Raw genomic sequence first — 18,653 nt, 5'->3', positions numbered from 1 at the left:
AACAGTCATAAAAAACATTTACTCATTTGCTTTCGTTACCACGAAACACTAGAAATATTCAGAGAGACCACATCTCGACAAATGCACAGAGAGGAAGCAGGAACAGCTGGAACGGAGCTATACTGATTGTTTGTGAGGCATGTTAATTATATCTGTCGCTGCTTTCCACTTCATTGGCAACCAGCTGTCTCTTTAAGAAACCCACCAACGCTCCATTCACCCACGCATTAAAACCTAACCCTTTAATGCATACGCAACATGAAAGCACACTAAACTCAATCAATGTGCTTCTGTAATGACAAACTGAACATCTTACCTGTATGCTCCCAAAGTCCACGTTTTCATAGTGGAAATGTGCACATTCGGCTAACTTTGGGAAGTGGCCCTTGGTGAATGGCAGTCTAAAAGGAAGGGGAAAAAAACAATGCAGAAAAAGATTTAGGTGAATGCAGACTCTTTCACAAAGCAGACGGTGTGAAAAGTACTGCTTGAATGGAATACGAGGTTTAAAGTGAAATGCTGGACAGGCAGGGGTGGAATGAATCATCATGTTATCCATCGTACCACAGCAAAAGTGCAGCTATACTGAATACTGGCACTGCTGTGATTAACTACAACATTAAGAACTAAAGGAAAACTGGATGAAAAGTGTGAAGACAAACTGCACACAATTCTTACCAGGGTATCGATTCAGACATTTTATAGTACGATGGCTTAAAATCCCAGACATACAGTATATTGAGACGCACAGAGACACACATTAGCCCAGCTCTTCATGGACAGCTAATTTAGTCCATGCTTTTCTACTACAGCAGTTATATGTGATAATTTGCCATTAGCCTTGATGTAATTTTCTCATTTATTTGTGTATTTCAAATGGGTATTCTCCAAATGCTTAACACAAACATGACACTTTCGTATCCGCTCCAGTTAAAACAAAATCAGTAATTAAATGAGCATTAATGCAGCAGCTCACTAGTATCAAAGACTAACACATTGACTTCTTCCAGGTATGACGGGAGAATTATGAGCTGGAGTTTTGTGTATATAAATGTTGCATATTCATATCAATTATGCAGATAATATGGTTTTTAAATATCTGGGGCAAGTAATGCTGGAATAAGGCAAGCTCTGGAATCCTGGTATATCTGCTGAAGCTTACAGATGACCACCAACTTTTATTTTAGTCTCTGACCTGGCTTTATTTACTGCACTGTTCCTCTGTGTACAGTTAGTTTCATTCGATTTGATTGATTTGTATGACGCTTTTAACAATTCACATCGTCTCTACAGAAGTATAGAAAAAAAGAAGAAATAAAAATAAGAATAAAAAGATATCAATACATATAAAGTTTAAGATTAAATTACTATTTAATTTTAATTACTAATTTAAATGACTATCTTTAACATCTATCCCTAATGAGCAAGCCTGAGGCAAAGGTGGCAAGAAAAACTCCCTAAGAAGATATGAGGAAGATACCTTTAGGGGAACCTCATCCTCATTTGGGTGACAATGGACAGAAAATAATGTAGATAAGTCAGGGTGCATGCATGCTTAACTTCACATTGATGACAAACCTCCACTTACACTGTTTCAAAAAAGACTATCTTAAGATTTTATGCAAATTCTGTTAATAATAGGAGGAAAAAATTAGGTGTTTTTTTTTCCGTAAGTTTATGCTTTAACTTTACGCCAGTCAGTAAAAAATATATTTAAAAAAAAAATGTAAGTAAAAATCACATGAAAATAAATATCTAAAATACTATAATGCATAAAATCAGTTAAAAAACGTAAAAAATGTTTATGTTTTAATTTCATGATGTTGTATTGACCCATATTTCAACAGCATTTTTCCACCTGGCAGCACTGGGTCATGGCAGTTTATTTAAACTTGTGTTTGTGGAGGTTATTCACAGCATCACCTTTGTGTTAAATTTGTAACTTTAATATTTGCATTAGACAAAGTTCCTACTTCTAGTGCACCATGCTACGAAGTGTTATATTGTTGGAAAATAAGGTGGCTATGAAAAAACGTCATGAAAAGGGTGAAAAGGTTGTTGCCATAGCACATCCTTGTCGCTGTCAGTAATGATATTGACCAATCGTTCACGAGAAGGAATAGATTTTAGCCCATCAAGCCCATCGACGTCACGGCACCCATCAAGTGCATGCTATTTTAATTTAGTTTTTTTCTTTATATTAGCTTCAATTAAAATGCATTAATTTATTAACAATACAGTAAAAACTTGTGTTTGACAGTTTTAGTGATATTATGGGGTTGCTCATAAGGGTTTTTATTTATTTTATTTTTATTTTCTTTTTTCTTTTTTTTTTTGGGGGGGGGGGGGGGGGGGGTTTATTCCACTTTAGTCATTTTTCTTAGCTTAAATCCTGAGTCTTGGAATAAGCTAATGACATAAGGTGAGGTGTTCCAGTACATGGGATATGTAAAGATCAGGGTTTTATATGACTATATAAATAATGGTGTGTGTGTGTCTGTGTGTGTGTGTGTGTGTGTGTGTGGGTGAGTGTGAGAGAAGAGTGTGTTAAGAGGCTTTAGTTTATGAAACAAGAGCAGCAAAAACTATGGCAACAATCACAGGACAATAAACTAGACTAAAAGTCTCCAGACTGCTGTTTCAGAGGCCAATAAATAATGAAAATATGTGGAACATAAAAAGCCTATGAATTGGCACAAAATGTTTCCATCTCTAAGCACACAATCTAAGGAATAAGCCTTCAAACCATAGGGATATATATTGTGAGTAAAAAGTAAAAATGAACTTACTTTTTGACATTCTTGACCTTCATGCTGGCAGTGCTGCTGCAGGAGCGGATCAGCGGCTCACTGCTCAGTTCTGGGATTTCTGCACTCCGTGCCTAAAGGGATGATAAAGCGGTGAGCATGGGATACAACCCTTAAACATGATGCGGTACTGACACTGTGATATTTTTCCTTAACAAATGTGGCAAAAAGGATGATAACGTTTATGCATAAATAGGCAGCACCTGCAGAGCTCTTTATCTACAGATGGTAAGTCATGGAGGACAAAACAGGCCTCTAAATAAGGTGAGTCAGGACCAGAGGACACTAGGACAGGAGGGCTGAGGAGTATTTACAGCAGGCTGAAGGACACTCAAGTGTGACATGAATGTCAACATTTAGGAGAAGCTAAGAGGAACTCCTGCTGAGAAGGAAGCCTAATTTCATTAACAGCTGGTAGGTCTTATAAACCTGCATGCAGTCACTTCAACATCTAGCCAAGTGCAAGGCAGGCACGGTTATCTGGCAATGTTGAGTAAAACAACTCAGAGAGTCAATAACACTTATAAAATATGAATCATCCTTGTGGCTGCAGCACAGTCTGATAGCAGCTCATCAAAAGCATCTTAAGTGGAGATGGTGTAAATATGGTGATGTATTACAGGACGGTGTCGGTCTAATATAGAAAAACGCATCACATATAAATGATTGAGGAATCCATTAACTGCAGATTGGAAATGAAAGATCTACTGTGTAAATGAACAACATATACGAGCCAGATTTCACTACATGTGCTGGAATGAGAATCTCACATTTAGAAGAGTTTCTACTGAACAGAGGTTGGCAACTGAATCATTCATCTTCAATAGATACTTTATACTGGTTATAGTTATGGTGGCATAAATTACTAAACATTTTATATTAATTATTTATTCAGTCATGCAGTTGTGGCTCTGGACAGGAAGAGTGTAAGCCAATCAAAAGGCAGTATGTGCACGTTTTAAATAACTTCAAGAGCCAATAAACCTGAAACTGAAGTTTCTTGACAAGAGGATACACTGAAGATACCAGAAGCTTAGTCAGCAGCAGCAGCAAAGGAAACAAGACAAATGTGACAACGATCTGCACATTATGCAAATCAGAACCTGTGAAGAAAGGCCACTTCCCAGCTCAATATCCAATTGAAGGAGACCTGTATAGGTGTGACTGATCTATACTAGCTTACTCATCATTTAATGCTTTACAGTATAAAAGCTCTTTAAACTTAAGAGCTCACTTCGATGTTCAGAAGCAATGGGCTGTGGCATTAAATGTATCGAATATATGTGTTCCTACAACATACACACAGCTAACTCTCAGGATAATGTGTAAGGGGCATTGCTAGGCAGCCAACTATGTAGCTAGCCACCTAGCTAACAAACCTAGCGAACTACTAAAACCACAAGAACAGCTATCTAATAGTTTTGCATCAGACTTTTACTTTCACTTAAGTGAATTTGTATGACTGTGAATTTAAATAAATTTGTATGTAGTACTTTTACTCAAGTAAGTGTGTTTTGAACTCTTTCCACTCTTTGCAAGAGTGTGAATAAATGAGCACCATTTCAGATAGATACCTATTACCAGCATCACTGCATCCCTAAATAAGAGGCTTCTTTAACAACTACAGATATGAATAATTTAAATGAATAGAGTTTATTAGTGCAGTGTTATAAATGTACTTAACGTACCGATGACGCTCAGTGTCATTCATATTGACCTATCCTGTGCAATACACACGAAAGCTGAATATTAAATAAGTTACACACTAGAGGATGGGTTCACCATTCTCGCTTAATACATCAGTTGCATGCTGCACACATGAGGTGCTGTACAATCAATGTAGTGCATCGACTACACATTAAAATATAAATAACCAGTGAGAATAAGAGGAGTACTTTGTTATCCAGCATTTTCCTGCCTTGACATATGATTTATGACTACGATTATAGGATAAACACACTGACACAAACAGTGCTATCATATTTGTGATACTCTGATCGTTGTGAAAAGTCCTCCCAATCCGTCTGTGCTCAAAACAACATCCGCTATCGGCGAGGTTGCCATGGAGACCGCGCCATTCCAGCTGCACAGAACGCACTGGAAGCGTGTGTCGAGTTGTAAAATTGGACACAAATCCAAATCATGAACATGGAGAACAAAATAACATGCACAGACTCAAACTCTGGAAAGAGAGGCTAACAAGAAGAGTGTTATAACTATGACATGTCTGTAATGTAATAACTCATTTACAATGTCATATAACCAACTAAAACCAATGTGATATCATGTAAGTGGTGTAAAGGAAATAAGAATAGTACAAAAACCTCCTCCAGGAATGGGAGTGTGATGGTAGTATTGTAAAACACTTTATCAGCGAGCAGGGATTCAATGCTGTAATTACTACACTTGAGAATTTACCAGCATCCTCTTCAAGATGAGTGAATTTGTGTGCTGTGTGGGTAGATGGTGTGTGTGTGAGAGAGAAAGTGAATGAGAGATTGTGTGTGTGTGTGTGTGTGTGTGTGTGAGGAATTTGCATCTCACCATAGCGCTGATGGTTTCCTCCCAGTCAGGCCTTTCCCGTGGATGAATACTCCTGGCAAGCTCAGGCACTATGTCGTCCGCTTCCAGGTTGCGGCCAGGCCTCAATCCCCTGGGAAAGCAGAGAAAGAGGAGAAGGAAAACAAGTGTGAGCAGTACTTATGAGCGCAGATACATAGTTGTAAAGATTTGCATCACTAATAATCAGTCAAACTTAAATTAAAACTTGGAAGGAATGAAAACCTAAACTATCTAAACATACATTTCAAAGGTTAAATAACAGGCTGGAGGAAACAGAATGTTTGCATGCTGTGGGAAGCCAAAGATGTCAATCACTACCTGATCTGTGCACCATGCAAAAACTTGTTCCATTCTAATGCTGGCCAGTGCATTTGTGTGTGCCATGAAAGATGTTATTTCCTGAGAATTCTGGCAATCCCTAAATCTAATATTCTCTCATTCTTAGTCTCAAACTCCCAAGTGTTAACACGGTTTTCATCATGGTTTCAGCACTTGCTATTACACCACACTTAGCCTGTTGCATAAAGAACAGCAGAACACAGACACATGATCAGCAGTAATTCTGCACAATGATGTAGGATCTGACAGCGTAACAATGCCTATAATGATGGTGTTAGTTATAACTACAGGTGTTGCTGCTCAGTGGTGTTATTTCCAACTAGACTGTACTTATACAGAAAAGATTAGTTCTGAATCAGTAATGTCCGTAAAATTTTGCCTGCATGCCTCTTTCATAAGGGAACTCTTGAATTTAGATGTCCATCATAATATGGAAATACAGTATATGGCCAAGTTTGTGTGTACCCATGTGTGGTCCTTCACTAAACAGGTGAAATACAGATGGAAGCATGCCATTTTCTACAATGGCGTTGTGTGCTGTAGCATTAAGATTTCACTTAAATGAAACGAAGAGGCCCAAAACTGTTCGAGCATGACAGTGGCCCTGTGCACAAGGTAAGTTCCAAGTTCAAAGACATTGTGTGCCAAATTTGATATGCTAGAATTGAGTAGTCTGCACAGGGCCCTGATCATAACACCTCTAAACAATGCTCTCAAGGCTGAAGTGGCAAATCCCCACAACCAAACTCCAAAACTAGTGGAAAGCCTAGATTCAAAGATTGTTATTGGAGCAAAAAATAATCCAAATTACTATTAATGGCTATAATTGGTCAACAAACACACAGGACTAAGATTGTCAGGTGTACCCATACTTTTGGCTATATAGTGTACCACATTATTTACAAATCATTGCCAGCCATATAATGGTGTGTGCTATTCGAATAGAAGTTGAGGGTACGACTCTTACTGACAAATCTTTTGAACCAACCTCATGTTGATTGAGAAAGCAAACTCTGCATGCCCAGAGATGTCTAAATACAGTGTGTCACAGCAATAAACCATGTTTACCAACTAAAAAGGAACATCTGCTTGTAAAATAATGAACATGATGAGATTAAAGTTAGCAGCCCACCTGTGAGTGTGTCATAAAACAGTAGGTACTACAAGCAGCATGAGTGAAAAGAACAAAAATAACTAGCATGGTTGATCACAGAGTAGCTCTAGCCAAGCACAGACTTACCCGATGCTGTAAAATATGACATGTAATTATGAGAAAATCACTTACAGGATAAATATTGTTGAACGCATTTCTAATTCTGACATTGAGATAAAACCAAAAGTAAGATTGTTCAGCCTATTCTTATTCATTTGTACCCAAATTTTTGCTACTTTCTTGAAATAAACATTATTAAATTTTAGTCCATCCATCCGTCGATCGATGCATCCATCCACCCTTCTGCTGCAGTACGGAGATATTAAATTCAGTATCATAAAAATTGTAGTTTCTTCCAAATGGAAAAACATCTGCAATAAATTCTACATGATACATTGGCTCATCGTTATTCTCTTTATGGAGAATGAACTAGCACGCTCTTGAATAAGCATATATCTGAAAAGCACAGCAGTGTCCCAAACAACATTTCCCTCTCTAGTATGGGGCATAATGAAGAAAATCACTCTGGAACCAATTACATAAAAACCTGTGCTTCGTGGATTAAACCAGCCTGGATAATTTGAAGCAGAGCATTCTGGGTTGCACTTAGTCAATATGTGTATTTTATACAATATGACACTGTTTCTGCAGCAATACACTGTGAATGATGAACCTTCCTTCTTACTGAGGTAATGAGGTTTCTGTAAACGCTTGGTGACCTACATGGCTCCAGTCTGTAAACCGCTCAAAATAAGGGAATGTGGAGCAAACCAAAGCAAGCTCAATAAGAAAGAAACAAGCAGTTTCTATTTGCTCCATGCAGCTAAAACCCATTCATCTCTGACACAGATTCGGTTCCCACAACACACCCTTGTAGAAGAAACTAACAAATTATAAAATGAAAAGCAGAGTGTTAGAACGGACAGCAGCTACGCAACAGAAACGTGGATATGCGGAAAGCATTCGACTGAATCCATGCATGGATCCATGAATTCCTTTCTGATGAGATTTAACCTACATCACGCAGGCCTCCACTCCACCCAGAGCCTGCAGCCAGTTCTCATGAGCACATATAAACCTTGCTCAATATCTCCACACCTCAGGCTCTATAGACATGTGGCTGACCTCAAACTGTCATCCGCAATACAGGTTTCAAACAGTGCCAGTTGTATGGTTGATCTCAGGGGGCGGAGCCCGAAGAGAACGCTACAAATCCTCTGAGTGATCCCCAAGCAGCGAAGCAGCATCAGATCTATGAACTGATGAACTTGGTGACTGTAGACAGAGAGGTGTGGCTTAATGCTATCATGTGATAACATCTGGCACATGTACAAAAGATGGCACCGTGGCAGTGAAGAAGAAGCACTAAAGGCTTGCCTTATTCAACACTTCCAGCTTAATGAACCACAAAATCAGTCCAACGGTGAAAGCAATAAATGATTCATCAGGCACAGACTGGAAGGATGACCACCAACACAAGGCATGGTGGAGGAGATGAAGCGTAGGCCTGCAATACACTGAAATAATGCTGCACGGTAATGACTTTCCCAATTATTTCAACCGATTTATCTATACAATTTTGTGCGCTTTATCATTTGAAATAAACAGGTCTACATTAACAGCCCTGTAACCTAGAGTTGGGTGATCACATCCTTCTACCTGCTGACATTTGTACAGTGCACAACCTGCATCATGATACAGTATCTCACAGAAGTGAGTACACATCTCATATTTTTGTAAATATTTTATTATATCCTTTCATGTGACAACACTGAAGAAATGACACTGTGCTACAATGTAAAGTAGTGAGTGTACAGCTTGTATAAGTGTAAATGTGCTGTCCTCTCAAAATAACTCAACACACATCCATTAATGTCTAAACAAAAGTGAGTACACCACTAAGTGAAAATGTTCAAATTTGACCCAAAGTGTCAATATTTTGAGTGACATCCATTATTTTCCAGCACTGCCTTAACCCTCTTGGGCATGGAGTTCACCAGAGCATCACAGGTTGCCACTGGAGTCCTCTTCCACTCATCCATGACGACATCACGGATCTGGTGGATGTTACAGATGCTCAATAGGGTTTAGGTCTGAAGACATGCTTGACCAGTCCATCACCTTTACCCTCAGCTTCTTTAGCAAGGCAGTGGTCATCTTGGAGGTGTGTTTAGGATCATGATCATGTTGGAATACTGCCCTGCAGCCCAGTCTCTGAAGGAAGGGGATCATGCTTCAGTATGTCACAGTACATGTTGGCATTCATGGTTCCCTCAATGAACTGTAGCTCCCCAGTGCTGGCAGCACTCATGCAGCCCAACACTATGACACTCCCACCACCATGCTTGACTGTAGGCAAGGAAACACTTGTCTTTGCACTCCTCACCTGGTTGCCACCACACACGCTTGACACCATCTGAACTAAATAAGTTTAAGTTGTTCTCATCAGATCACAGGACATGGTTCCAAAAATCCATGTCCTTAGTCTGCTTGTCTTCAGCAAACTGTTTGTGGACTTTCTTGTGCATCATCTTTAGAACAGGCTTCCTTCTTTGATTGACAGCCATGCAGACCACTTTAATGCAGTGTGCGGTGTATGGTCTGAGCACTGACAGTCTGACCCCCCACCTCTGCAGCAATGCTGGCAGAATTCATACGTCTATTGCCCATACACAACCTCTGGATATGACGCTGACCACGTGCACTCAACGTCTTGGGTCGACCATGGCGAGACCTTTTCTGATTGGAACCTGTCCTGTTAAACTGCTGTATGGTCTTGGCCACCCTGCTGCAGCTCAGTTTCAGGGTCTTGGCAATCTTCTTGTAGCCTATGCCATATTTATGTAGAGCAACAATTCTTTTTTTTTTTCAGATCCACAGAAAGGTCTTTGCCATGAGTTGCCATGTTTAACTTCCAGTGACCAGTATGAGAGAGTGAGAGCGATAACACCAAATTGTATGCCCCTTTTCCACCGAGGCAGTTTTGAGTGCTGGTTCGGAGCCAGAGCCTAATTTAGAACCAGTTCTTTCTTTTTCGACAGCCAAAGCACCGTCTCTTAACCAGGAAAAGTGGTTTTTAAGTAGCACCAAAATGTTGCCGGTCTAGACTTAAGAACCACTTGCGTTAGGGGCTGGGGGTGGGGCTGGGGGTGACGTTACTGTTAGCACCTGTGATAAATGTACCTTAAGTATAAGTATATATCTAATGTTTAATACACTTTTACTTTTATGCAATATGATCAATTATCAGCACACATGATAGTAGTTAGCTACATGCTAAGGCTAACTTTTCTGCGTTAATGATAAAATAATGTTATGTACTTTCTCAATTACAACCTCCGCTTATACAGATTACATGGAGCTACATGTAAATGTTGGATTCGCCGCATTTGGATGCCAATGTAGGTTCACAAAGCCATGAGCATTAACAGTAAAGCAACATCCGCCATTGTCAATGTTGTGTTTGCCGCTGCTGCGCTAACGTTGCTGGGAAACGTGACACGTATACGGTGACATCAGACTCGGCTCTATGATGGCTCTCTAGCCCATGGAAAGGTAAACTGGTTCTTAGAAGGTTCGCCAGTGGAACCAACCTTGAACCAGCACCAGTACTAGCTCTGAACCAGCACCCATTTTGGACATTTTCACTTAGTGGTGTACTCACTTTTGTTTAGACATTAAGGGATGTGTGTTGAGTTATTTTGAGAGGACAGCAAATTTACACTGTTATACAAGCTGTACACTCACTACTTTACATCATACCACAGTGTCATTTCTTCAGTGTTGTCACATGAAAAAATATAATAAAATATTTACAAAAATATGAGATGTGTACTTACTTCTGTGAGATACTGTATATGCCCTCTGAGCTTTATGGAAATTGAAAAATTCTGAAGAGTTTTTACATTGAAGACATTATCCGTTAAATATAAATAATGCATTTATATATGGTTTACATGCCTGTTAGGTCTGCTTACTCGGCTCGTTTACACTACGTTTAAATGAGTGATAGTTCACAAGTTATGTTGTATTCCTGGGCGGCATCTATAAAAACTGGATGTTTCAATGATCTATAAAATATATTGACATAAAACAAAATGCTACAGGGAGAGTTTAATGTCCAGTAAGATCCTCGTTATTGTGAGAAAGAATGGGATTTATAAGTCCTGCTGATAGTTTGTTAGTAAGCTACTTCTCCTTGTGTGAACTACTCTAATAGGGACATAAACTGGTAAAAATATCTAGTGTATATCTAATGTATATCTTCCAGAGATTACGAGTTCCCAGTAGTACAGAGAACAAGGGTTTAAATCCTCTTGCAACAGTTTTTGTGTCTGGGAGCTAAAGGAGCAAAAATTGGCCATGCTCTTCGAGTGGAAAAGATGGCATGCTTTCCCTACCTGGTCAATCACAGTGACACTAGCCAACTGTGGGACTCAGGGAGCTCATGTATGCTCCAGAGTGTAGACAGCACCTTCCTCTGTATTTTACTGAGATGTAACAAAGCCTTCATCCTCCTGGCTGGTGGGGAAGAATTGACCAAAATGGGAGAAAATTTGAGCGAATGGTGGGTTAACTGTTGAATAAATTCGATTTGCCTTAGCAGTAAAATAGAGCACGATCATATGACATAAAAGTACAGCATATGAGTAATAGTGCTATGTTCCAGTAAAACATAATGTAGGATTAGAAATGTGGGTAGGTTTAGGTCACGAAAAATCCTCCACAATCTTCCTGAAACACATCGTTATATCAGAGTATTTGATAAAGGTCACGGCGACGCTTCATAAATCATGTACGTGCTTTACCGAAGCTTGCGGTTCCCTTGTACACTGCAGCTGAGAAGTGAGAATTAAAGCACCTTATCTGGCTAGCATATTTTCATATCCTGTTCATGCTGACACCGAGTTTGGCCCTGCAGAAGACTGGGAACCTAAGCTGGTCCAGTAGTCTCTGGGATGCACACACACATAGCAACAGGGCAATTTTACTGAAAAACCACAAACTGACAGTAGCGAGCATGGCTGATTGAGGCACAATCTCAACATGTTACGCTCCTCCAGTGTCTGAGAAAAGTGGGGCTTTTACTGTATGCTGCTTTCATTACCAAACCTGTGAAGCCCGTTCAGCTTTAGGTTTGTTTTCTTAATAGACAACAGCAAGAAACTTGTCATCAAAACAACCACAAGTCTGTTCAAAGCACAAAAAGAGATTGGAGATCTTCTCCTGCTGGTCAGCATCTAGCTCCAAACTGTGGGGCCACAAAGAGGACATTAAATTCTGAGAGCCAGGCCTCACACAGGGAAACTTCTAATCACCAATGCTCAAAGGTTTTAAGCATAAGAAACTATTCAAAATGGCAACAATGAAATTTGTCTTTCCCGAGGTTAACTTAGGACACCTGGGTACAATTACAACCTGATGTCACAGCCAAAGTCCATCTGCAATTCCTGACTGCGTGACAATTTAAAAATCACCTCACTCCAAGAAATAACCATCAGGTATTGGTGAAAATGATATGTTTTAACAGCTACGGTTAACCTGCAATCATTTAAGCACCTAGGATTTAAGCCATGCAAAAGTGAAACAACTGGTTTGACAAGCCATTTTCCACCAGCGGCAATACGGAAAAATGAGAGTCTCAGTCAAAAACGGAGACGGGAATCTGCCTGCATGATTAAGGCTTTGGATGAGCCAATCTTTTCATGTAACAACCCTTGAGGGTGTTTCACACCTTTATATACTTGGGAAGTAGAAACCAAAAGCGCTTAGGCTATTTTTCCGGATAATAATTTAAGTTGAGAATTTTCAGTTGGTTGGGAAAATAAGAGCATGACAGACTGACTATAAATTGCACAAAACAGCATAAAAATTCATCTGTGTTTCTGGCAATTTTTTAAATTTTTCTCTTGGTTAGTAACTAGGAATCAAAATATTATATATATATATATAAATGTTTTTTCTATAGAAAGCCTCACAAATTGCAGAGTGTCATATGTTTCGGCCCAAGTCCATCTGGTTTTCTCTGATTACCACTCACCTCCCAAAAACAGCAGCATGTGAACTGTCTGTGTTAAATTAGGTGTGAATGATTGTGTGAACGGTACGATGCTGCGATTGACTGGCATCCTGTTTACAACATAAAGCACCAAAAATTTAAGTCACAATATAACAACATGAGCCACCTTACCATAGTTACCATAGCAAAAGGTGAGTTGCTAGCTATTCAGCAAAGCATAGCTATTGTGTTAAATGTATCCTTAAATTTATAAACAAAATAATAAAGTCATACAAGATCTTTCTTTGTGTTTTTTATTCCAGAATATCTTACTATATCAGATCTTAATAGTAGTCTGGACTTTTATATTGCTTTAACTATGTACTATACTATACATTTTTCATTAATGCACCAGACATTTCATATCACATAAAGATGTCCATATTGGTACAGACAGTATAAAGTTTTAAGTGATCTGAAGAAGATATACCACCATTACATTAGCATAGCACTTATGAATGCTGGGGTACTGTGATTACTGTAAAGAACTGAACACATTGTCCTGCGTCCTGCTAATGCAAAATAAATAAATAAAAGCCTATGCTATGTTGCAGCACCCACCAGAGGGTGAAAAAAACAGGTCTGATAATCAGTAAATTACAGTACACTCTTCTGGCAGTGAGGTGCATTAGTATGCTCTTCACAGACCGTTGTTGCTTTATGTCGTAAAACACACAACTCCTATAAATTTCCACAGCTTGCCTCATCTTCTGAGAGCTAGCCCGAGTAAGAGCCAAGCTCTGAAGACTTATATGTTAGGATGAACACTGAGCATGTTGGCAAGACAGCAGCTTTTAAAGAGGCCTTCTGGCATTGCTTTAGGTCACAGCACTGGGTACTACAGGCCAGAAAACTGTTACACTGCCCTTTCCCAAGCATGCAGGAGGCATATTGAGGATTCCTGAAGAAATTCTGAAGCTAGCTTGTTCATAGGATAAAAAGAAAGCAGTCTTTTATTTTAACTCTGTAATGTTGTGCTAATATCTAATGTATGCTAAGCCTTGGCTGCCATGGCAACCCCATTTTGAATGAGGCAGAGCGCTAAAAAAGTGGCCAGAACAATAATCCCTTAAACGAAGACAATCCCTGCCTCTACTGCCCAAAACTGGTGGCAGGGAGGTGATCCTTTGAAAGGATTTCATCATTGAATCTCAGAAAGGGGTCTGGGAGACCCCTTGTCCTCTGGGAATTCATGCTGCAAAGCACTGAACAGGCAATCGTGAGCACTCTCTTGGTCATGTGACTTGCAATTGGAGCTTGGGCTTCGGGTGTCTGTCACTGGGAGTGGGTGGGAGTGCACTGGCATTGCAATAGAGTCAGTGCGTGTTATGAGTAATTGCCTAAGCTGTAGTGCATGTAAAATATCTATGTGCTTATTGTAATGTAACGTAACACTGAATCAAGAGAAAGCTTGGAGTAGTGACATCACTCATGGCTGATTAATAAAGTCACTGACTAAGGCTCTGACCAATAATCATTCCCCATGAACATAGTCATCAGCCCAACACTGCTGTATGGTCGTGGAAAAATCAATGAGAGCAATCCACATCTGCATGTGATGTGCCTCCACACACCAACACTTCTATAATCGCTCTATAAACCTCAGGAGAAAGCGCAGATATGCCAGAACCATGCCAGAAATTTGCTCGTGTTCACCGACACACAACTCACATCACTGCCGTTATTCCACAAATGCAATCTTATATGCTTATGCCTCACTTATAAAATCTTTATAAATGGAAGATCAGAGGAGTCAGAGATCACACGCAGCGGGCACATGCTGATGTACACACACACACGCACACACACGCACAGAAGGCTTGTCCAACACCCTCCCAGCAGCATCCTTATAAAGGTGAGAATGACCCTTGTGCGGCTGGCAAAGCAGCGTGGGAAGAAGACGTGCAAGTCTTACCTGTCAGAGATGTCATGACTTCCTGTAGCCGTGTACAGTCCAAGCGCTGTACTCCCCACCACTGCAGCAGCCCCGCTGCCTGCCTCCATGATACTGACTCACTGCAGGAGAAGCCTGCCAGAGAAAGAGAGAGAGAGAGAGAGAGAGAGAGAGAGAGAGAGAGAACAGGGAGGGGGAGAGAGACACACAGAGAGAGAGAGAGAGAGAGAGAGAGAGAGAGAGAGAGAGAGAGAGAGAGAGAGAGAGAGAGAGAACAGGGAGGGGGAGAGAGACACACACACAGATGAGCAGAGTCGAAAAGACGTAGTGTCACAAAGGCAGAGCACTAGCACAAGAAATATATGAAAGTAGAGCAGAGAGAAACAGTAGAGATAAAAAAAAAAATGTAGTCATTTCCTCCCAGACTTTTCCATGCATTCTGAGCACAGCAGCACATTTACAGCATCAGTGTAATACCCAAGATAATCACACACTGTGATGTTATATAACACAACTATAATCGTGACATATTCAGATCAAAATAGAGTTTCTCCATGGCAATAATTACCCAAAAGGAACTGGAATATTTCTTGAATCATTGTTTGGTTCTTCAATTGATCGGACATTTGTTTAAATGGGTCATATTCCCTGAGGATTTAATTAGGCAACGTTGCTATTCTATGCACAAGAAGTAAATATTGAGTACCGCACAATTTAGACACAACGTTTAGCTGGTTGTTTTGTTTATTTTTGCTCCGCTAGCCAAAACAGATCCTTAAGAAGCTAAACTGATTTTATAGCTGCCGTGCTAGCTAACATTGATTTGTACATTCTTGTTAAAGGGGCTACAGATCAAATTGGTGTCTCTTTTCATCTCGTAATCTAAAGTTTGTTTCTCTGGATCAATTGTGTTATTTCATAGCTCACATATGCAGCAATATTTAAAGATGCACTGCCACACGTATTTCATTACTTTTGTGGTAATGTCTGAAGTTTACCATGGACTCTTAACATTTTTTGTGGAAAAAATGCCTTGGTTACCTTGTTTCAAGCCATTTTAGTGTGGTATAGAAAGCCTGCAGGAAGACTCAGCTCGATTTGCGCCAGTTCTCATTAATATTCAATGAGCTATGCTGCTTGGCTCCGATTGGCTAACCGCTAGGATATGAGAGCATGACTATTCATTCACCCAGCGCAATAAGTAACCTAGGATAGAGGAACTTTGTTTACAATCACCTGGAATTGCGGCAGAATGGCTTCTTCAGGTATATATATGACCCTGAATCTGAAGAGGAGACAGAAGCACCAGAAGAACCACAACCAGCTTGTTTAGCCATGGATGTATCTGGATGGTAATTTAACCATTCAAGTAAACCATCAAGCATTTTGAAACGTAATAAAATGTATTCGTGGCAATTGTCTTCCGACATTTTCACTTTTAAACCATTACACCACTGGCTAGTGGCCAAATGTGTGTAGATGACAAAAAGGGAGATGCCTTCATCAATTACACGTCACACTGAGCAGTTTTTCTAATTGACCTAATTTCTCTGCTTATTTCTTTTCAGTGGCTAGAGCTGACACGGGAGGTAGCAGTTCATTTTCACATTCCCGACGCAACACAAACTCATATGGACCTAACACATATCAAAAAATACAAGTAAAAACGGTTTTGTGTGGAAGGGCACCTTTAACACTGATTTTGAGGAATCAGCATCAAGGAAACTTCAAAACAGGAAGTTTGTGTTTGTGACAAACAGAGCCAATCATATTAGTCAGCACTGTAGCACCAATAGCTTCCGGTGCTAGCTACTGATAGCAACTGATGTGGACTGCACCACAGTTTCATCTTTCATACTTTACCTAAACATGCACTTTCTGAAGGTCTGAAATAGTCTCGACAAATGCACGATGCGAACATCATGGACAAACTCCTACACCAGCACATGCTACATGGTTTAATTACAGAGATAGTGCCAGGTGACAGTCTGAATAAAAGGCTATTGGTCATGACTTTAAAAGAACAAAACCTAAGCCCACACCGCATTCATCTGCTTCCTGACAACAAGCACGCTCCAAGGCGGACAGGGCAATCATATCAAAGAACGGCAGGCAGAGAAATGGAGGAGGCATAAAACCACCCACACGCAATCCAAAAGCAGCTTGTCATCCACACAAGGGGAGGGGAGGCGTGATGTCCGTACACTTGCACCGGGGTCTGTTGTGAAAGTGCATCATTGAGATATGTGCTCCAGTGTGGCCGAATCCAACGCCATTCACAAACTTTTCACAAATGACTCAGCAAAGCTGCTCCATTGCTGGAGTGGAGCGGTTGGCTGATGGATAGGACTGGCCTAATTGTGTCTCATGCTTGAGTGAGCCGGCTGTGCCTCAAGCAGGCTTTAGCGCATTAAAGGTGTAGTGCGTCTTATTGCGGCAGAATCCTGAGCCGGTGCTGCCAAACACACACACACACACACACACACACACACACACACACACACACACACACACACACACACACACACACACACACACACACACACACACACACACACACAAAGCTAAACAGATAGCATGGTGTCAGGACGGATTAATCAGAAAGAACACACAAAATACAAGAAGCAGTGTCTCTTATTAGAGCAGGTTAATCAGCAGCCATGAAAAGAATGATTGCAGGTACATGGCATAATCTATTACAGATCCCATGTAATCTGACAAATAATCACAATATTTTCTTGTTTAGGATTACCAATCATACCGCCACCCATGTGTCCCAATGTTACACATTTCCTATGCTACCAATTTCTGTGGTATTCTGTGTCGCCCCATTCAAATAGAGTTCTTTCAGGTCCACACTGGAGCCTGCTGAAAGCATTTTGGGCCCTTAAGAGTTCAGGTGTGCAATAAGACAAATATATAATATGATACTCAAAAATGGCTCAACAATATACAAAATGCAGTATATGGCCAAAAGTATGTGGACACCTGCCCATCGCACACATGTGAATCGTCCACAAGCTGTTGCCAACGCTGAAGCACCTTGGTGTCTAGTCTTGAATGATAAATCTTAATGCAACAGCATACAAAGACAAAGTTATGCAAGATGTCTTTCACAGCAGACTATGGGCATATTTCCGATAAGCCGCTAAAAACATTAACAAAACCTCTATTACACTTTCTGTAGCATTTCTGCTGGTCACAGTTCACAAATTTAATTTTACCTCGAAATGTAATCTTTTAAAATACTTAAACAAATACCTACAAAAGGGATTCTCTCTGTTGTTTTTTCTTTTCAATGGCATTGTAGTAGGGACTGATGAATCCTGTCACAAATTATAGACTGAAAGTTAATTATTCATAAAATGTAAAAATATACAAGCAAATCATTACAATGTCCTTATATTTACATTTACAGCATTTGGCAGATGCCCTTATCCAGAGAGACGTACATAAGTGCTTAAATCTCTAACATTGGATACATTACTGCTGGCTCACTATCACTTATATCATTAGCATGGATGTTTGTTATTGGCTAAATTTGTTAGTCTTAAGTTTAAACTGCTTTTATTTAAGCTATGATCAGCACTGCATTAGTAAATATGTAGTAAAATGAGAAAGAGAGTTACAAGTGCTAAACCATACAGCAATCACAGTCACACACACACACACACACACACACACACACACACACACACACACACACACACACACACACACAATGTCTAACATTATATGACAAGCTGTTTATTCGTCTGCATTATCTCCTTTCCAACACAAGGGATTATCACCCATCCTAGATAAGCACTGGTAATCACTAGTATGTCAGTTACTGGTGAT

At 40.0% G+C, this 18,653-nt stretch overlaps 1 protein-coding gene across 10 annotated transcripts in view; it reads right to left on the bottom strand.

Annotated features, from left to right (window-relative positions):
• The window catches only part of arhgap32b (Rho GTPase activating protein 32b), a 94,901-nt gene that overhangs the window by 47,196 nt on the left and 29,052 nt on the right, over positions 1 to 18,653 (bottom strand). For 9 of the 10 annotated variants that reach the window (XM_047805306.1, XM_047805307.1, XM_047805309.1 and 6 more), the window contains 4 exons: positions 14,835 to 14,948; positions 5,352 to 5,460; positions 2,790 to 2,881; positions 317 to 401 (listed from right to left, as the gene is read on the bottom strand). In XM_047805306.1, coding sequence (XP_047661262.1) covers positions 317 to 401; positions 2,790 to 2,881; positions 5,352 to 5,460; positions 14,835 to 14,923 — 375 coding nt within the window. In that variant the 5' untranslated portion in view covers positions 14,924 to 14,948. Of the gene's footprint in view, positions 1 to 316; positions 402 to 2,785; positions 2,882 to 5,351; positions 5,461 to 14,834; positions 14,949 to 18,653 lie in introns of those variants that run through there. The other variant, XM_047805313.1, reaches the window with a different exon arrangement.

Source organism: Tachysurus fulvidraco, chromosome 21 (assembly GCF_022655615.1).
Source record: "Tachysurus fulvidraco isolate hzauxx_2018 chromosome 21, HZAU_PFXX_2.0, whole genome shotgun sequence".
Classification (NCBI taxonomy): domain Eukaryota; kingdom Metazoa; phylum Chordata; class Actinopteri; order Siluriformes; family Bagridae; genus Tachysurus; species Tachysurus fulvidraco.
This window is presented reverse-complemented; position numbering and strand designations above follow the sequence as displayed.